At 34.9% G+C, this 20,580-nt stretch overlaps 1 protein-coding gene across 3 annotated transcripts in view; it reads right to left on the bottom strand.

The window, feature by feature from the left end:
* The window catches only part of ITGA1 (integrin subunit alpha 1), a 153,897-nt gene that overhangs the window by 81,447 nt on the left and 51,870 nt on the right, over positions 1-20,580 (bottom strand). Inside the window, exons 2-6 of one of the 3 annotated variants that reach the window (XM_012740408.3) lie at positions 15,648-15,768; positions 3,979-4,091; positions 1,385-1,473; positions 1,154-1,265; positions 413-540 (exon numbers count right to left, since the gene is read on the bottom strand). In XM_012740408.3, the coding sequence (XP_012595862.2) occupies positions 413-540; positions 1,154-1,265; positions 1,385-1,473; positions 3,979-4,091; positions 15,648-15,768 (563 nt within the window). The other 2 variants (XM_076008014.1, XM_076008015.1) reach the window with 2 other exon arrangements.

Genomic DNA, 20,580 nt, shown 5'->3' with positions numbered 1-20,580 from the left:
GGGGAAGAGGGGATGGGTTAAATTACACCTAATGGGTACAGTGTACACTATCTGGGTGATGGACACACTTACAACTTTGTCTCAAGCAGTACAAAAACAATCCATGTAACCAAAACATTCACACTCCCATAATATTCTGAAACTTTAAAAAACATGGAAGAAAATAAATCTATAAGGTTTATTTTCTAAGAGCATTGAAAATGGAAGCTTTCATAATATTTTCTATTTAGAAAATAACATGGTCTGAAGTAATGTGCCTTTCATTGGAAATAAGAACAGGGATTTGGAATATAAAATTCACCCTTAATTTTAGTTTTATTGATGAACTTATTTTCCAGAATATTTTGTTCTATTAAAAATTTGTATGTTTGTACCTTTAGAACAGCAGAAATCAAAATGCAGAGTTACATACCTGTGTCTGCTTGGGACCAATATCCATTCTTTCAAGAAGGTCATTTAAAAAAGCTGTAACACTTTCCCAAGGGTAAATACTATTGGAACCATCCAGCACTATGACTATGTCCAGCTGAGTACTGCATTCTGCAATACAAGGAGTCGGTTGTGCAAATTTGGAAGTTATCTTTTGAGGTATATGAAATGATTTCATGGCTGAACAGAGCTAATTTTAAAACATGAACTTATGTTCTACAAAGTGGACATATAGCTTTTATAATCAGAAAAAGTAGTTTTAGAAAAAGTAAAGGTAACAAAAATACTTATTGCATTTAATAACAATTGGTTTGGGGTTGGTATCAAGTAAAACCCATCTCTACTAAATTTTAATTAATATCATATGAGAGTTATCTTTGGAAATTTTCTTAACATGAATTTTATATAACAATACTCATTCTGTGCATATCTCAAATGAAGTTACTTCTGTCTTCAAAGAGACCCACTCTTTAAATAAAAGCAACGTGAGATCTTTATCTATGAGCTTTAAACATGACTCTGTAAAGGTTATTTACACTAATATCAATTCTGAAAATAGCAGGGAGGTTTAGTTATATACTGGCAAAGCAAACATTTACCTAAATTGGTAATGCTGGTAGCTGGGAAAATACTTCAAGCTTTTTGGTATGCTCCTGTGTATACATACGTCTCATTCACTGCTTAGATTTTTCAAACATGTAAGAACATTGCATAAAATCTGTACCTTGTACAGGGGCAATGGAGTTCACAACTTGAAATGTGGGGCTGACATCAGAACAGATTCCAGTTGTATAATGCAAATGTCCACATCTATAGGCATATAAGGGCCCACATGCCTTTTAAAAAATAAAAAATAAATAAAAAACGTAAGGCTGAATTATAGAACAAATTTATAAAGACTTAAAATGATAGGAGTCCTGTTGTCATTAAATATTATTACTTTTTCCATTCTTACCAGAAACCCTCCGTTTGGGTTGGTGACTAAAGTTGATCCAAATGTCATGTTTTCCTTTATTTCTGTGACATTAGGAATTGATGTGTTAACTAAAAATAGAACAAAATTTTATGAGGGTGAAAAAAGTTTCGCAAAGTAAAATTAAGTGTCTTCTCATTAAAACGTTCTATTTGCTCGCTCATATCATAGCACATTCTTCTTTTGGTTCAACTAAATAGTCTTCCAAGTATTATTAAAGAATATAACGAACAAGCTTAGGCTGAAGATCTGGCTTATGTCCCAGAAACTTTGTCTGGATCACTGTTTTAGTCAGTTAGTTTTGCTGACCTGGGAAAGAATGCGGAGCTAGCAGGGCAATGAGAATGTGAGATTGCTTTTCACACATTTTTTGTTTTTTTGTGTGTGAATTAGAACAAATAAAGTATTTAATATCTTAATATTGAAGATATAATGTAATCTCCTATACTTCATTATAAAGATGAAACATGATTTCTGGCAAGAAGAGGGAAAATCGGTAGAAGACCAGAAAAGAAAATTCAAACACAAGTTTTTTGACTAGGCCTTCTAAAATCATAGAGATATCATGGGGGTTACAAAAAAAAAAAACTGGAACAAGATTAGAGCAGTGGCCAAGAAGTGTGGATAAAGAAAACACAAAGAAGAGACTACTTTTGACATTCTAAATAGGAATGTTGAGTCCTGAAGCATGTCAACCTGACAGTGTTGGCAAGAAGTTCCACTTATTCACATTAAAAAAAAAAAATTAGACAGGAAAAGCAAAAGCTTCTAAACTCATTTAGTAGAGTGCTGAAATATTAGACAGTGGCAAAATCCAAGGTAAAAACGATTTGTCTTACTGTACATGCCTAGAATTTGTTCTTACCTTAAGACTGTACATATTTTTCAAATAAAGAATGGAAACAGAGATTACTGAACAGTCAGTTTGACTTCTTGATGTGAGCTTTGGTCTTTTGTCCAAGGGTTTAGTCTGGTTTGCTTTGAAAGCACTGTCAACTGAGCTATTACACACATTGACCTTGAATAATCTAGATTAGAGTTTTTATATAAGGGTTGGTCCAGGATCAGTATTCCTGGGACATTGGAGACTACAGCAGAAACTTCCCTACTGTTCTCAATGTAGCTAAAACCTCTAGGTTAATTTACAAAACTCTATCCCAGTTTCCAGTAATGCAGCAGTAGTTCCTATCAGAACAACTCTTTTATCAATAAGAAATAACAACTATAAGTTCTAAGGATAAAACATATATGAAACGACCATCTGAAGGCATTATAAAGCAACCAAGCACAGGCAGAAGCTGGAGAGGCGTCTATACTAGGAAGAAGAGGTTGACACTGAATGAGATTTTTTGTGGGATTTCTTTTTCCACCTAAGGGAATGCCCTAGTCAGTGGCTAAAAGTCAAATACAACTTCCAGTCTTACTGTCTTGAAGAAAAATAGGACAGAAATTGGGGGCAATGGCAGCCTCTGCAAAGTAAAGGGGGATATCTTGGGGAAAAAAGACCCACAAAAGAACAATTCTGATATATACACATATATGTTAGGTCATATCTGCATGACCTGAACAGTAAATGTGCAGAGTAGACTTCAAACAGCCCAGCTGAAATAAGAACCGAATACAAATTTTAACTCCTTCCTACTGCAAGAAAGGCAAAGCTTGGAAATTGAGTTCAGCCAAGTAAATAGCCCTCTAATTCAAAAAGTTAAGACTATTCAAAGGCACATAACAGAATCTAGACTCTTCACACTTATAATTCAAAAATATAAAAATAAAAGCCAGGCTATGATTCAAAGTTACTACAAGCAAGTGGAAACGGGAAAAGGTCACCCAACCTCAGGGAAAGGTAATGAATGGAAAGTGATGTTGAGATACTCTAGATATTGAAATTCTCAGGCAAAGATATTAAAGCAGCTATTATAACTGTGCTCATGAATGTAAAGGAAAAAATGTTCATAATACACAAATAGGAAATAGAAAATAATAAGAACTAAAATATACAGTATCTGAAAAAACCTGTGGGATATAAATTATTTCTATGGTATTTAATGACAGGGTTCTAATTTCTAGATAATTCTAGTAAAATTTTTTATTTATGATTCAACTACAGTGATATTTTTATCACTGATATAAGATAAATATATATATTTCAAAATAAATTTATCTTATGTTATTCTCTTTTTTAAAAATTAAATTTATCTATTACAAGTCCTCTTATTCTATTTCCTTTTAAAAAACAGATAGTAAGTTACTTTTGTGGAGGAAATATGACAGGCAGGTTTATTTGGAAAAGTTATTTCATGTTATTAATATCACTAGTTTACAAAGAATCCTGAACAATGGAGGGAGTTAAATGTTATAGCACTAGTGATATATTCTAAATCTATGGATGCTACATGATGAGTTTTGAACACAAATTAAGAGCAGAGGGAATCAAAATGTCATTCTGTGTGAATTTGGATGATAACTGAAGAATGTTTATAGATTACTTCTAATATTTTTTTGAGTTTATTAAAATTTGTTTTCAGTGAGAATACCAGGCATGATTAAAAATCAGATGTTTTGATTCGACATACCTGGTAGATCCAACTTTATGCAAGGCAATGATTCACCTCTTCCAACTGGACACTTGTAGACATCTCCAGTTCTGTTTTGGGGTTGGCCAACTAAAGGAGAACCAATAAGCACCCTGGAAATTAAATAAATAAATTAACATTTTTGAACAATGAGAAACAGTTTATTTTAATTATTTTATGACAATTCTAAGATAATTGACAGTAGTTCTCATAGACATAATTAGATAAACATCCTCTGTTAGAAATTTAATATATAATAAAATAACCAGAGTGCCTTCTCCAAATTACAGATTGATTTGAACTAAATGTGTGTGTGTAGGAGAGAGATCTCAGAGATTTTGCTCTATTATTTTATCTATCACTTTATATTATTATTGGATGCTAAAATAATAATTATTGGCTAAATGTGCTACTGTGTGTTAGTTTACAAAACACACATGGATGTATAAATGACTATTACTCAGGAGAAACTGATAACTTCATAGAAAAGTCAGGAAATATAAACATTGGTCATCATAACATTCAACATTAATATTTGCTAAGTTGTTTTTTTTTGTTTTTTTTTTTGAGACAAAGTCTAGCTATGTCGTCCTGGGTAGAGTGCGGTGGCATCATTGCAGCTAACTGCAACCTCAAACTCCTGTGCTTGAGTGATCCTCCTGCCTCAGACTGCTGAATAGCTGGGACTACAGGCTCATGCCACAGTGCCCAGCTAACTTTTTCTATTTTTGGTCACGACGGGTGTCTTATTCTTGCTCAGGCTGGTCTTGAACTCCTGACCTCAAGGGACCTTTCCGCCTCAGCTCCCCGAATACTGGAATTACAGGCATGAGCCACCATGCCCGGCCAGTATGTGCTAGTTTATAAGCACTTAGAAAATAAAGATAGGCTGGACGCGGTGGCTGAGGCAGGCGGATTGCTCAAGGTCAGGAGTTCAAAACCAGCCTGAGCAAGAGCGAGACCCCGTCTCTACTATGAATAGAAAGAAATTAATTGGCCAACTAACATATATATAGAAAAAATTAGCTGGGCATGGTGGCACATGCCTGTAGTTCCAGCTACTTGGGAGGCTAAGGCAGCAGGATTGCTTGAGCCTAGGAGTTTGAGGTTGCTGTGAGCTAGGCTGACGCCATGGCACTCACTCTAGCCTGGGCAACAAAGCGAGACTCTGTCTCAAAAAAAAAAAAAAAGAAAAAAAAAGAAAAAGAAAAGGAAAGGAAAGGAAAGGAAAGGAAGATAGTTAAGAGATCTAGTTTAAAATCACATACCGTCTTTTAGACAGAATTTTAAAACCACTCTAACAATAATGAATGGAAAAAATTATAATCATGACTAATTTTAGTTCCAACAAATCATGTAACAGTCTCCCATGATATCTTCAGGAAAAGGATGGATGAGTGTGGTTGAGTATAAGATACTTGGGCGGATCCACAGTTGCTGATTTATTGTGAGCTGAATAGCTATATTCAAAAAGACTAATTGCTAGCAATGAAAGAACTCTGATTGTGTACCATAGACTCTGCACTTAGGGTTGTGTTAGATTAAAGCTTTATTAATGACTTCAGTGAAGATACAGAAAGCATAAAAATACTCATCAAGTACAACAATATAAGTATTTGGGAATTCAGATGTATCTCAACGTACTGGAACAATAAACATAAATAAACTTAAGTTTCATAAGAGCCTACATAAATAACTTCACTTAACTATATACTATTATTTATATCAGTACAGGATTGCGAAACCTTATTTAATGGGAGTTCGTGTGAAAAAGGCATAAGGGATTTAGTTGACAGTGCATAAACATGAGCCAAAAGTGTATTTTAGTGCCAAAAATGCTAATGTGACCTTAGGCTGCATTGCTGGAAATAGTTGCCCTGGTGAAAGAAAATGATAGCCCCTCTGTGCTCTGCACTGGTCAGGCCATGTCTGGAATCTCCAAATTAAGAGGGACATAAGCACAATGGAATGTATTTAGGAGACTATGAATCAGAAGGCTGAGAGTCTGGTAGTTTTGTCAGACATAAGATGCTCAAGGGAAAGTTGGGAAAACTTAGCTTGGAGAAAGAATGTCTGAGGGAGAGTTGAGAAGTGGTATTGAGGTACAAGTGGATTGTGCATACATTTTCAAAAATTTAAATATTTGAAAGTCTGTCATATTGAAAAGGGATAAGATTTATTTTGTGTAGGTCCTTCAGGTAATCTAGTGTTAAGGAGATATAAGTTTTATAATAATTATAAATATTATGTTATTGAACAGTCTCCCTAAAACATAGTTACAATGCCTTTGGAAAGCCATTTCTGATGCCCATAAAGAACCATAAACATTTTCTAACACTTTAATGCATAATTTTTACTTCTGGGAATCTATCCTTTAAAAAATGACATAAAATAAGGGGAGAAAAGCTTAATGCATAAAGATAATATTCATAGTGTTATATATAATTATGAAAGATTAAAAGAAATATGGTAAACATAAACTTATTATTGCAGGGTCATTCTACGGAATATTGTGAAGTCATAAAAACAGTAGTTAGTGGGATTTCACAGTAGAATGAAAAAATATTTATGACCTAATTCAAAGTGAAAACCTACCTAATTTTGTGAAAACTCATGACCTGATTTAAAGTTAAAGATACCAAATTACTATACTATACTCATTACAATAGCAATGATAATAATTGTTAGTATTTACTGAATTTATACTATGTGCCAGACACTGTTCTTTTTTTTTTTTAGCATATTATGGGGGTACAAGTGTTAAGGTTATGTACATTGCCCATGCTCCCCTTCCCCAGACACTGTTCTAAGTGCTTTCCATGTACTAAATAATTTAATCCTTTCCATGAAAAGTAGCATAAATTTTGGTGACAGACTTCAGACTTCATGAGTCCAAATCAGGGTTTTACCATTTACTTAGTTGTATGGTTTAGGATAAATCAATTGCCCTGCTTTAGTTTCTTCATCTATAAAATGGAGACAGTAAGAATACATATCTCAAAGGACCATCAAGAAAATTAATTGAGTTAATGAATCTAAAATGCTTAGAACAGTATTTGGCTCATAGTAAGTGCTATCCAAGTGTTAGTTCTTTTTATAATTATTATATCTTTTTTTTCAGATGATTATATAACTAACATCTATGTAACACAGATTAAAAAGGAATACATCAAAAATATAACAAATTATATTAAAGAGATGATTAGTTTTTTCCCAATATTTTCAAAGATTTTTATAATGTGACTGAATAAATTAGTTTTACAGTTAAAAACAGCTTAGAGAAAAGAAGTGAGCCTAATACTAATGAAATATTTAACTTAAGGCTCGATATATTAGTTAATGTTATTAAGAATATTTTATATGCTAGGCATTTGTACCAGATCCTGGAGATACAAAATGAATATAAAAATAGATAAAAACATGATTTTTTAGGTTGCTTAAAAGAGAGGAAAGCAAAACTGTAAATGTATTATTGCAATATTGCGTAGGTCTGAACTTGGGGCAACTTCAGCAAAGTCTTAGAAGCAAGAAAGGACAGCACTCCTTGGTAAGTGGAGGCGGCTCAGTATGGCTGGAGTAGAAGTTGAGGCTGGAGAGCTAAACAGGGTTCCAACCAGAATGTTCTCACAGTCCACTTTAAGAACTTTGGATTTATCATATGGAGGGGGTAGCTGGGAATCACTGAGGCTTTTACAGAGGGGTATGACATGATCGCCCCTTTGATTTATAAAGCTTATTGTTTGCTTGAAGTGTCATGAATACGTTGGAGGTGAGCAAAATTAGAGTCAGGGATAAGGTAAGAGTTCCTAAAGTAATCCAGATGAGGATTTGAATCAAGGAAATAGAATAGACAGAAGAACCAATTCTGTACATATTTAGGATATAAACTGTCTTAGTTTGAGTTATCCTAAAAGCAGATTTGAGACAAATACTTTGGTACAGGTAGTTTTGGGCAGGCAGTTACAAGTACGCACAAATATAGAGATGGGGAAAATGATGGAGGGAAGGAAGAAAGGCCAGTAAAGTGCACATGGATAATGCATTATTTATTTAGGCAACTGAGCTCAATCTTGCTAGGGAACATCTTGGAAACTATGTGGAACATCGATGAGTATGTTATGAGCATGGGTAAGGCCTTAATATTAAGTATTGACATCCAGAAAGACTATAGAGTAAGAAGAAAACTGAATGCTGGCATCTGGGGAAAAATAACACTTAAGGTTTCAATGATCGAAGGAAGAAAACTAAGCAGGAGTGATCAGAGAGGGAGAGGAAATCAAGAAACTTGTGTCAAAGAAACCAAAGAGGGAAAAAATTTAAAGAATGAGAGGTGAGAGTGGGAGCCATGAATTTACAGCAGACTTCATTTCAAGTAACTTGGCTAAAAATGAGGGAGATGCCAGCCATGAGGAAGGGTGACTTAATGCCTTTTGCAGCAATTTGGATGGAACTGGAGACCATTATCCTGAGTGAAGTATCTAAAGAATAGAAAAACAAATACAACATGTACTCACTATTAAATTAGAACTAATTGATGAGCATGCATGTGCATAGAGGAAAGTAAAACTCAATGGAAATCAAGAAGGGGGAGGGGGATGGAGGGGATGGGCACCTACCTAATGGTACAATGAACAGTATATGGGTGATGAGCACACTTTATAACCTTGACTCGAGCATTACAACAGCAATCCATGTAACTAAAAACATTTGTAACCCCATGGTACTTTGAAATAAAAAATGAATAAAAATTAAAATGAGGGAGATGGGACCATGTTAATGAATGTGGAACTTTTTTTTTCAGGGCAATGGCAAATCATTATGGGTTTGAGGTGAGTTTAAGATTATTATGAAGACAATCTGCATATAGTTAGATGATGTGAGAAAACCAGTAACAAGAGAAAAGCTGATGTCACAGGAGAGGGAATAGAATCCCTGCACAGGTAGACAGGGTGGGTCAGGAAGGACAGGTTTGTCTTAGAAATGGAGAAAGGCCACCATTCTCTAGGTGAGTCTCTGGATACCCAGTAATGGGAGGTTTGCAACCGTAGTAGCTGGTTTGGAATTGTGTATGCTTTTGCAACATAACTTTGACTCTCATTGTTTCAAGAGGTAGATTCTATTTTTCCATCATTTGAATCTAGGATTTATCTAGTATAATCGATGAAAAGTGAGTTCTGAATGGCATGCTAATACTAAAGCTATTGTGAATTATAAGGCAGAAGGGAAAGGAGATTGTGGATAGCCCAGGAAAAAGCCTGGAGACAGAAAGTGGAGTATGACAAGGAAGTGTGGGTGGCTAGAACACAGGATAAAGCTTCCATATACATTGTAGTGGCGAGGTTGACATTGGTAAGCAGTAGACTTTGAAGGAAAAGGTCTAGAGTTTATGTTGATCTCTAGGGCAACCTGAACCATGGCCAATTACATATACTGAGATACGGAAAGACTGAGGTGTGAGAGCTTGGAAAGTGGTAGAGTGCAGTAGCCCAGGATCGAGGCAGGGAGTTTGGGAGTTGGCACCAAAGGCAGATAATAGATTAGCAGAACACAGGACTGCTAATTTTGTGTTTTTTCTTAGGATCTGACTGTTCTAACAAGTGTGCAACTTTCAACAACAAGCATGAAAGTATATATATCTTACCACCTTAATCCTAAGTAAGTCTCATGCTTCTCAAGCTGCATAAGCAAATCAAACTTCTAGAAAAGTATCAGTATAGGGTTGAAGAAATTTCAGGAATCTCCAGCATTCTCAATTCCTTTATCTTGCTAAGATTTTTTTTCACAGCATTGATCACATTCTGGCATATGCTAAAACCTACCTGTTTTATTAAGTCTATTATTTATTTTATATTTTCCACTCCCCAGTAGAATATAAACTCTACCATAGCAGGGATTTCTTTTTCTATTTTGTTCACTCACATATCCTTAGTACTTATAACAGTGCCAGGTACAAAGTAGGCATTTAGTAAATATTTACTGAATGAATGAATTAATGACTGTGTCAAATACTCTGACAATCTGAATAAGACAGAGTTGGGAATTTTAGACTTATGTGACCAGTTAAGAGGACTGAATTGTAAATGTTGTTTCCATTTTAGAAGCTGGATATTTTGCTTAAGCAGAATGCCATGCATGCCTTTGGGTGACAGAAGGCATTTCCCCAGGTCAAGGTTCTAGAGAATCCTTGTTGTGAGAGCGAGAGATATGGCTGAACAGTCAGAAGTCTGGTTTTCCACGTCCCAGCCCTGTCACATGATTCCTATATTAAACTTTTTGCCATTCATCCTCCAAGTCTCAGTTTCCTGTCTAAAAATAATGACGATAACAATGATATCCACCCAAACCACAGGGTCAGTGTGAAGACATAAATCACACTGTTTCATAAACTATGGGTATTATTATGCTAAAATTTAATGCAAGTTGACTTTAACTTCTTACATTTTATTTCCATTAGATTTTGCTTTTTATCTTGCTATTTTGCAATGACTTGTGTTCATATTAAAAGGATTAAAGAATGTTTTGGATGTCATTACTGATGTCTAGAGAAATACCTGATAAACTCAAGAATCATTGAAATAAGCAAAACATCTTTTTTCCATTAAAAGTTGCACTTACAATGAAATTTACTAAACAGAAATTTCTGCTATTAACAACAGTCATTCTTGTTATTATATCCATTATTATATTTATTTGAAGAGTAGCTGGTATCTGATGTCTCTCTTTTATATTTATGCTTTATCCCCCATAAAAGATAGTTTCCTAGAGAGGAGTGTCCCATATTTACATTATTTCATTAACACCATTTTCACCTCCTTTTTGATATCTAATATATAGACCAAACCAAAGTCACTCTCAGAGTGCCAAGCACCCCTGCCAGCCAATTTATCTTTAAATAAATGGAGTAAGCATTTGGTCATCTTAGAGAATGAAATGTACACAATGACCCTATCAGCGGCAGTGCTTTTGGTCAGGAAAGGTAGAGAGGGGTGGGAGTGAGGTGAGCCAAGAAAATGACAAGTTTGGCAAAGAAAAAATTTAAACTTCAAAAGGCAATGTAAAATAAACACATTAAAATCTGTAACAGAATCATTTATAGAACCTTTGAAATGTCTTTTCCCTCCAAGCTTGAATAGGTTTTATTTAACACACACACACACACACACACACACACATTAGAAATAGGGCCTCAATCATGTGAGCCCACTGGTAGCCCTACTTGGCATAAGGCAGGATACTCTAGGTGAGAGGCATGAGGTCAACATATTTTGATGTACATTGGGTTGAGGATTGGTTAGTGAGGGATCTTTAAAATCTCCTTTGAGAAAGCAGGTCTCTTGAAGTCACTGAAGCCCCCAAGAGAGGTTGCTTGAAGAGGAATTAAAAGAGTAGTCACAGAGGCTGGAAAGAATGAAGCAAAGGAACAGCAGAGAGTGGAAAGCCCCAAACCAACATCTCCAATGTTCCCATGTGGCCGAGACGTTGCCACGCTGATGAATACCACCAAGTCTGGAAATCTGGAAGTCTTGTGCAGTGCTGAGCATTTTTAAATTTCTTCTCTTTGAAGCAAAATTATTAAGCCAATTATGTTCCTTCTGAATTCTTCTGAACCACATCACAATTACTTGGATGCTGCAGCTCATGCTAACCATATGAACAACGGCTGATTTTAATTAGAGGTATAATGTGTTCTGCTACTGAAAAAGCATGTGGTTTCTGAGAAAAGGGTATAAAATAAATTGTACTTTACAGTAAACTTCTGAAAGGTAAAGGGGACATAGGGCTACCTTTTCTTTCAACTTTTAATTCTTGCAAAAGAATTAAAGCAATGTTTTACAAATACACAGACTTCATGTATAACGGGCCAACAAGTGCTCCTTTAGGCATACTAAATGTATGTAAGATGGGTCAGGAGAACTTCTTTTTAAATTTTTTAAATATGAGGTGGATGAACTTCCAAAACATGAGCAGCAAATATTATTTAAGCAGGTGTCCACTTTTGGAGATAATTAAATAATAAAATTCATGTTCCCTAAAATATGAATGACTCCATAGTGCATTTCTCAAACTAAGTCTGCATTCTATCTGATTTTATAAACATTTACAGAGTGTTCAAACATATTCTACAATATATTTTGCATAACCAGTGTCTGGATCTCTTTAGAACAATATGCTGCTACCATGCCATCATTAAAGGTTTGAAAATTTAGGTATTTGTATTTGCTTACTTTTAAATTAAGTTGGCCTCATCTTTTTGGCTGCTCTGATTTTTTTCACAACTTTTCCATAAAATCACTATAAATATGGAAAGTAAAAATAGAAACAAGGTGTCTGATATCGTCTATATTCAAATGCTCACAACCTCTCACACATATATTAATATGTAAAGTCTGGAACTTACTATTACACAAAGACAGTTATTATCAACATTTACTTTTTCATATAGTTCTAGTAAAGAAAAAGGCACAAGGCTGGGAGTGGAGAGACTTGAGATCTATTTTCAGCTCTGCCCATAAGTAGTTATGTTTCCCTAGGAGAAAATATTTTAACTCTATTTTTTTATGTCTGTTTTTTTCATTGATGGTAACAGAGTGTTCAATTAGATTGCTGTTCAGCCAACAAATAATAATTGAGTGCATATTATGTTTAATGTCCCAGGCTAGATAGGGTGGCAAAGCTGAGGGTTACAGGTGGGCACTCAAACTAGTCCTTTTTCTCTAGGCATTTCCCCTAACATTAACTTCTCCCTCATATCTGTATTCCAGTTTGAGGTTTCCAACTACCTAGATATTACATTTAACTCAAGCTGTTTAAAAAAAGACTCATCAACTTCCTGATAAAATAGATTTTCCTTTCTCTGTAAATGACTACCCATTTCCCAATGAGCCAGTTCAGAAATTTTAGCACATACTTGACCTATTTTATACCTTCATTAGTCATTTCCAAACTTCCACCAAGACTTAATGATTCATCTGAATTTATCTTGGGTATACCTTTCTTTTATTCCAATTGTCCCTAATCCAACCTGGGGCCTCATCCCTAAGTACTAGATTAAAATTCTTGCTTGCCTTTATATTCCTTAGTTTTCAGACATTCCTTTGTCCAATCCAATCTATATGTAACTTCTCAAACTAATTTTCATGAAACAACAACCTACAATGGCTTCTCGATTTCCTCTTTGCTCCAGGATTCTTTGTTTGGCTTTTAGGGTTTGCCATTATCCTTCCTTCTTCTACCCTCCCAGTATAAGACCAGTTTATCTACCAACACACTCACTTATTCTCAAGTCTATGCCCTTGCTCATGTGGCCTCCCAGCTTAGAGTGACATTTTTTTCCCCCTGTTATTAAAAGTCAAGTCATCTTTCAAGGCTCATTTCAAGAACAAATAATCATCTCCTCCTGTTTCGAACTCCCATTGATTTATAGTCTATTCCACACTGCTTGGAGCTGTTCTTTGTTCCTAATTATTTCATATATACTCTAAACAAACTTTACTCTAAACAAACTTTACTCTAAACTCTCTACTCTAAACAAATATATTTATATTTGTTTTATTAATATACTTATATCTCCCATGGAATTTAGCATAATGCCAGACACAAGATATATTACATAATACTTGTTGCTTTATTGATTCATATTTATGCTATGGCTAAAGAAAACGTTTAACTTGCCAATGAACATTTATGGTGCCAACTAAGCTAGATTTTGTGGGTTAAAACAAGATATATAAAGCATGGTCTCTGATCTCAAAGACATTAAAGTCTTATTATTAACATTACCTCACAAATGTATATGGAATTCTAAATGATCTGCCCAAAGTTCAATTCAGTACAGATTCATTCAGACAGAACATTAGCAACATCTTTTGTTTCGTAACCATATTCTTACTATCCAATCTGCACACTCTTGTTTCTTTCCTAAAGTTGACCTGTCTTTCTTTTTCTCGTCTATATTTTCACCTTTTACAAAGATAAAACAACCCTGGGAAGGATATTCATCATGACTTCAAGAACTCATTCAAACCTGATTTCTGTTTCCCATTCATTTGCCTTCTGGTTCCTTGAAAGAGAGGGCTTGGAGAATTTAGAAGGTGGAAATCTCTCATTAAGATAGGCTATTATAATGAGAGACAGAGATTGAAGAGAACAAATGGATGCACTGACACTACTAAGAAGAAGTATCCCCTTTTACTCTACCGAAGTCCATTCAGATAATTATGGACTTCTGACATCAGACTGCTCCAAAATCAGAGAAACGGGACTGGATAAGAGAAGACACTTACAGATTCTCCCCATATCAGAAAGGGAAAATGAGAATTGTGTAAAATATTTTAATAAAATTTGACTCTTCTTTAAAAATACACTTTATTTTGTAGGTGATTTCTCTTAAAGTTTGCTATTTACTATATCTCTCTTCTAAACTTATGTGACTATTAACAATTAGTAAAAATTAACTCATATGTATTTAATATAAAAAGTTAAGTTTTTTATGAAAAACACATAGTGCATTTTAGTTCATTATAGCTTATGCATGAAGAGAAGCCCGACCATGGCAGGTACAATTCCTAAAAGAATAAAATTGTCTAGAGGGAGGACTTTACTCATTTAACCTTAAAAACTGGGGTGCAGAGTGGAGGGAGAATATAGGAGAAAAGGACAGAGGATCTAAAAACTCATAATCTATTATTAGATTTCTCATCTGAGATATTTGCAAATAGAGTAGAAGGCTGAAGCACCTCCACACATTCTAGTTTACGCCTAGCACATGACATTTGTACTTAGAAAATGTGATAACTCAAATTATTACTTTTGATAGTCTTAGGGAATTATTATCAAATTAACCAAGTCTAAAAGATAAAGTGAAATACAGAAAAATCACACCTTTTTATCTGTGAAATAAGTATGATAGACTGATAAACCTCTGTTATCCAAGTAGATATAAATCTCTTTCTGTTTATTGTTATAGTTATTAGAAAAATAGACTTGTTTAGCTTATGCTATTAAACTGAAGCAAAATTTACCTCTTTTTTCTATAATGTACAATTAGACAATCACATTTGCTAAAAATTATCTTAAATATAAAGCAAAAGAGTTCTAATATTCAGTTTGTACAATTTTTAGCTAGTTAAATATGCTTTAAAAATCATACCTACAAATGAACTTAACCAATAAAAAGGTTTAAATGTGTATAAAAGAACTCCAGTGAGGTTCATTAGATATTAGACCAAACTCAGTAGATCAGGAAAGCCCAAAAATATGCCTCAAATTATGGAAGCAATATTAACCCTTTCAAGGCACCATTTTCATCTGCCTTCTAAATCTTCCTGCTAAATTTCAGCCTAGTGTATTCAAGCTACTCTAAAATGAGAACAATTGAGAAACTCTTGCCAAAATAACATAATTACCAAATAAAGACTATTTTGGAAAGGATCTTCCTTGAGGTCAATTCAGGCTTTAAGAGAAGTCACTAACCACTTCCTCTAATATTGCCAAGAAATTTTTCCTTTTTTACTTTAAGTCAGTTTCCATCACCAAACGATTTGACTGCATTTTCTACCATAAATGATTCATTCTGTCAAAGTTTCATTCATAAAACAAACTGTAGTCAAGTAATATTTTCCACTATCCTGTAAAATAACTAAACAGCAACAACAAACTCACTGACTTACCATTTTCCTTCTTCATTTTCATACTGTTGAACAGTATATCCAAACATGTCCTCCACTGGCCCACTGAAAGTCATCGAATTTTTCACATCAACATTGAATGATGCGCAGAAGCCTAGAATAACTTTAGGAGGGAAAATAAAACAAAGGCCAGTTACACAATGTTAACTAAGATTCCATCATGGTTTGAATTATGGAAGGCATTCTTAAGGTAACCATTGAAAGCTGTGTTATTACTGTTTTTTAAAAAAAGCAATAAAGCTCAGAGAATGAGAACCTCAAGGAAGGTCTTCAATATTAACTGTATTGCTGAAAATCAACATAATGGCTTTAAAGAATACAAATGTTAACATTCAAACAAAGTTCCATAGCAATTTAGTATTTGCATCATTCCTAGAGCTAAAGATTTCAGAATGTGCAGGAAAGAGCTGGCAAAAACTCATACTCATACACGACTAACACAGTTGCAGATAGTTTTCCAGTAGTGACCCCCAGAGCAAACCAATGAAATGGAAACAGCCTCATTTTCTCATTTCAACCACACAGGATGCAAATATCATCATTTAAAGCCTCATGAGAAAAAATTTTTTTTCTTGCTGCTTCTAAAAGGAAAGGCAAACTGATCATCTCCACCCAGGGATGGCTTTCTATACAGGCCTGAGATTTGTTTCCCTTTCTTAATCAAGAAATGGGTGGAAGCTTATTCTAATATGCTCGGGGCTCCTTACAATGTTGTTTTGGTGACAATCACACAGTTTGCTGTCGACATTAAATCAGATGATACATCTAAAGAGTTTACTCAATGCCTGGCACATACTACATATTCAATGAGGGTTAATTCCTTTCAATTTCTTTGTGTAGTCCAGGTATTGAAAACTCTTAATAAATTCTGGAATTATTCTCTCAAATGGATGGTGCCAAATTCCTTTCTTGGTACTGTTTTTTTAAAGTGTACTTGTGAAGTTCCAGAATATTTCCCTCCTAGATGTAACTAAGTATTATTCCCAAAGAGTACTGCCTTATAAAATCACAGACCATCATAAGGTACATCCAGGGGAGGTTAAATTCAGTCTCCTTTGTTAAGGCCACAATATAGCCACATGGATCCTAAGAAATTCTCTTTCCTGGTCTTATAGATTTCAAGTATATTAAATTACTCTAATCTCTTAATCCTTACTCACTAGAAACTTTCCAATAAATATAGTCTAAACCCAGGCTAATTCATAATCTTCAAATTTTGGTAACAATATTAAGTGCTTATTTGATGCACAGGATTGCAACTTAACTTGGAGAAAATTTATTCTTCCAGGAAACAAGCAAAAATATATACTTGTATATATCTACTTATAAATTCTTTTTGTGTCTCCCTTCCTAGAAGTAATCTTTTTAACTACTAAAACCTTTTTAAATTTTCTTTAAAGAAATCTCTCATAGAGATCATTATTAAATGCTATCTACATTACAGTTATCTGTGTGAGATTATATTCTCCTAGATTGGAAAGTTCTTAAAAGCAGGGACTTTCTTACTCATCTCTCTTATCCCTTATCAAAATCTAGCACAGCTCCTTATACACATATGGGCAATAACAGATTTGTATACTGAAAGGTAAAATGTTGAAGGAAGATGTATGGCAGCTGTAGTTAGAGATGAACTGGTAACTTTTTCATCTTAGTTAAGGAAGACTTTATGGAGATAGAAATTTTCAAGTTAGATTTTTAGGGGAGGAGACTTGGCAGTGAGAAGAAAATGTGTGCCCAGGATTTTGGAGGGTCTCTACAAGTAATAAGATGCAGGACGAGACAAATATGGTTGCAAGATTATGAAGAGATTTGCCTGGCTGGCGTGAAGGAAGCAAAAAAAAGAAGGGATGGATAGCACAGGTCCTTTTATGTACATTTCCTGTTCATTCTTCCAGGGTGATGGAGAACAGCTGGTTCCCATCTTCTGCATAATAGTCTTTCATGTATTCGAAGACAGTTTTAAACACTACTTACTCTTTACTGAAAACTAAATACAGTCATGTACTGCATAACAACATTTCAGTCAACAATGGAATGCATATCCAACAGTGTGTCCTATAAGATCATCATTTCATATTTTTACTGTACCTTTTCTCTATTTAGATATGTTGAAATACACAAAATACTTGCCTTTGTGTTACAGTTGCCTACAGTATTCGGTACACTAACATCTTGTATAGGTTTGTATCCTAGGAGCAACAGGCTACACTATATAGCCTAGGCGTGTAGTAGGCTTTGCCATTTAGGTGTGTGTAAGTGCACTCTATGATGTTCACACAATGACGGAATCACCTAACGACACATTTCTCAGAATGTATCCCCATTGTTAAGTGACACATGACTGCAACACATGCTCCTATCCTTTCCTCACAGGTTTTATTCATTTATTTTTTGAGCAATTTCAACAGACTATTTTTGATATGAGAAATGTGCAAAATGTACTTCTATAGCAGCGTTTCTCAACTTTGGCACTATTAACATTTTGGTTCAGAAAAGTCTTTTTTATGAGGGGCTATCCTGTTCTTTGGAGAGTGTTTAGCGGATCCCTGGCCCCTACCCACATGAAGCCAGTAGCACTCTCTGAATTGTAATGATCAGACAGTCTTTAGACACTGCCAAATTCCCATGGAGCCAAAATTTCCCACAATTGAAAACCACTGTTCAACAGCCAAAGACCAGAACTACATCACCCATTATTTTGTTGAAGAAGGTGACTGAACACCAGCTATGGCCCATACAACAGCAGCATCTTCATCTCCTGGGAGCTTGTGAGGAATGCAGAATCCCAGGCCCTTCCTAGATTTCCCAAATCGGTATCTTCTAATACATCTCAACAAGATCCCCAGGCAAGATACAATCCGGTTCAGGTTTGAGAAGCACAGGTTTGTAACACAGTACTTCTTTTTCATAATGTCAATGCAGGTAAAGGAAGTTATTTAAATTAAAAGTACTCACCATGCTTTAGACAAAAGGGGAAAGGGATTCTTTTTAATCAAGGTCAATTTAACCCCTGGAAGGATTTTTCCAGCATGTCATCATCTTTTATTCTCTGCCAAAAGCCATTCATGGTTCCCCCTCAACATAAGACCAAGAACTTTTGGTTTCCTTTTGGGGCCTGTTTATTTATTCTACATGTTGTGTGGAATGTTCAGGGGTGTGTGTTGCACTTTTTTTTTTTTTTTTTCATTTCCTGTCCTTAGAATTGTACAGGCAATTTGCCTGAAGTGATTGTAAATCAGCCTCTTTCATGTTTTCTGACGCACCAAGGAGACTGAAGCACAGAACACGACATAAAAAACATAGTTTACATCTTGTTCTTTTGATTTGAAGGAGTAAATACTAAAAACAGCTTTACACAACTTTTAGTTCAATGTTCATTTTGTTATACCAACTTGTTTTGGAACTTTATGTACTAGAAGTAAAGCAAAATTGTACTTATTCACAACCAAAGCCAAAACAACAACAACAAAAAAGCAAACATACAGAAAATAATAAAAATGATGGGAAATATAGACAATAGTCAAAAGTAAATTCTGACTTCATATGTACCAGCAAGAGAGAGGCTTTTTTCCCTTGCTAATAATAACTATATTGTGTATTTACTATGTGTTAGTCTCACATAAATTTGCCAATAACCCTATGATTAAATATCATTATCATGACCATTCTGAAGATGAGGAGAAGGAAGCTCAGGAAGTACTAACCACCCTTCACATTGATTTCAATGTTTGTAGCTTAGCCCTAAACTGGAACAGGCTAGTAAAAGGTGATATGCAGATGGGTTTAGAAGAGAGGCCACTTCTTAGTCCATGTAATTCCCTAGGAAAACTGGGTGAGGAGGCTTTTCTGCACTGGCAGTGGCCTGGTGGGGATGTTGGGGGAAGGCTGAGAAAGGAGAGGTGTCATGGCTATAGGTTCCAGATCAAAGTTCTGGGAGGGACTTTGGCTAGAAGATATATGTTTAGGTAGAAAAGAAATGAAAAGGCTCACTCCCCTTCAAATGTGGTTATATATGCTGTATATCTAAGGGTTAAAAACTGAAGAGGAAAATGGGTTGTTGATAGTGAAGGTTATCTCTCATGGACGAAATCATTTTGTGCAATTTCTATACCCCAGAATGGAATTTGATATATAAGACAGCTAGACGAGAGAAAGAGAGGGAGAAGCAACCTAAAGTTCTGTAGTGTTTTTTGCTTACAAACATTTTCATATTAATAGTTGTATTGTACTCTTCAGTAATCTGTGTAGATTAGGCAGGGCAGTAGACATTCCTGTCTTTTTTGGGTATCAGGAAACTGAAGCTCAGAGAAGTTGAGTGATTTGTCCAAGGCTAGGCTGCTATTAATGGCAGAGACAGGACTTCAACATTGGTCTTTTGAGATCAATCATAGGTTTTCCGTAACTAGAGTGCTATTGAGTTGGTCTAATAAATAAAAATAAAAATAATAACCCAGCTCAAAACAATACTCTAATGGCTCATGGGACTCTTAATCATCTTGTAGCTTTGAAAAAATTGAGAGTGGCAGGGAAAGCTGAATGGAAGTGACAGACTCTGCATCTCCAGAGAGCTTTCACTCTGGTTGAAAGAAGGCTGCTTCCTCTACACACCTTTGAGTTCCAAGAGGGTCATTGCAGTCTGCTTGTTTCTTAATGAAGAAAGTTGTTTTTGATCAGGTGGTCCAGAAATCCTGATCTTGCAATATCTAGATGGGAATATTTAATAGCTAATGGAATTCTGAATATTATGTATAAACATTAGAAGCCCAAGACAAGAGGGTATCAAATAAATGGTGACAAGGGAGACATATTAAAACATTATTCCACATCTTTGCAATTGTGAATTGTGCTGCTATAAACATTCGACTGCAGGTGTCTTTTTCATAGAGTGACTTTTGTTCTTTTGGGTAGATGCCCA

The sequence above is a fragment of the Microcebus murinus genome, chromosome 11 (assembly GCF_040939455.1).
Source record: "Microcebus murinus isolate Inina chromosome 11, M.murinus_Inina_mat1.0, whole genome shotgun sequence".
In the NCBI taxonomy this organism is placed as follows: Eukaryota; Metazoa; Chordata; class Mammalia; order Primates; family Cheirogaleidae; genus Microcebus; species Microcebus murinus.
This window is presented reverse-complemented; position numbering and strand designations above follow the sequence as displayed.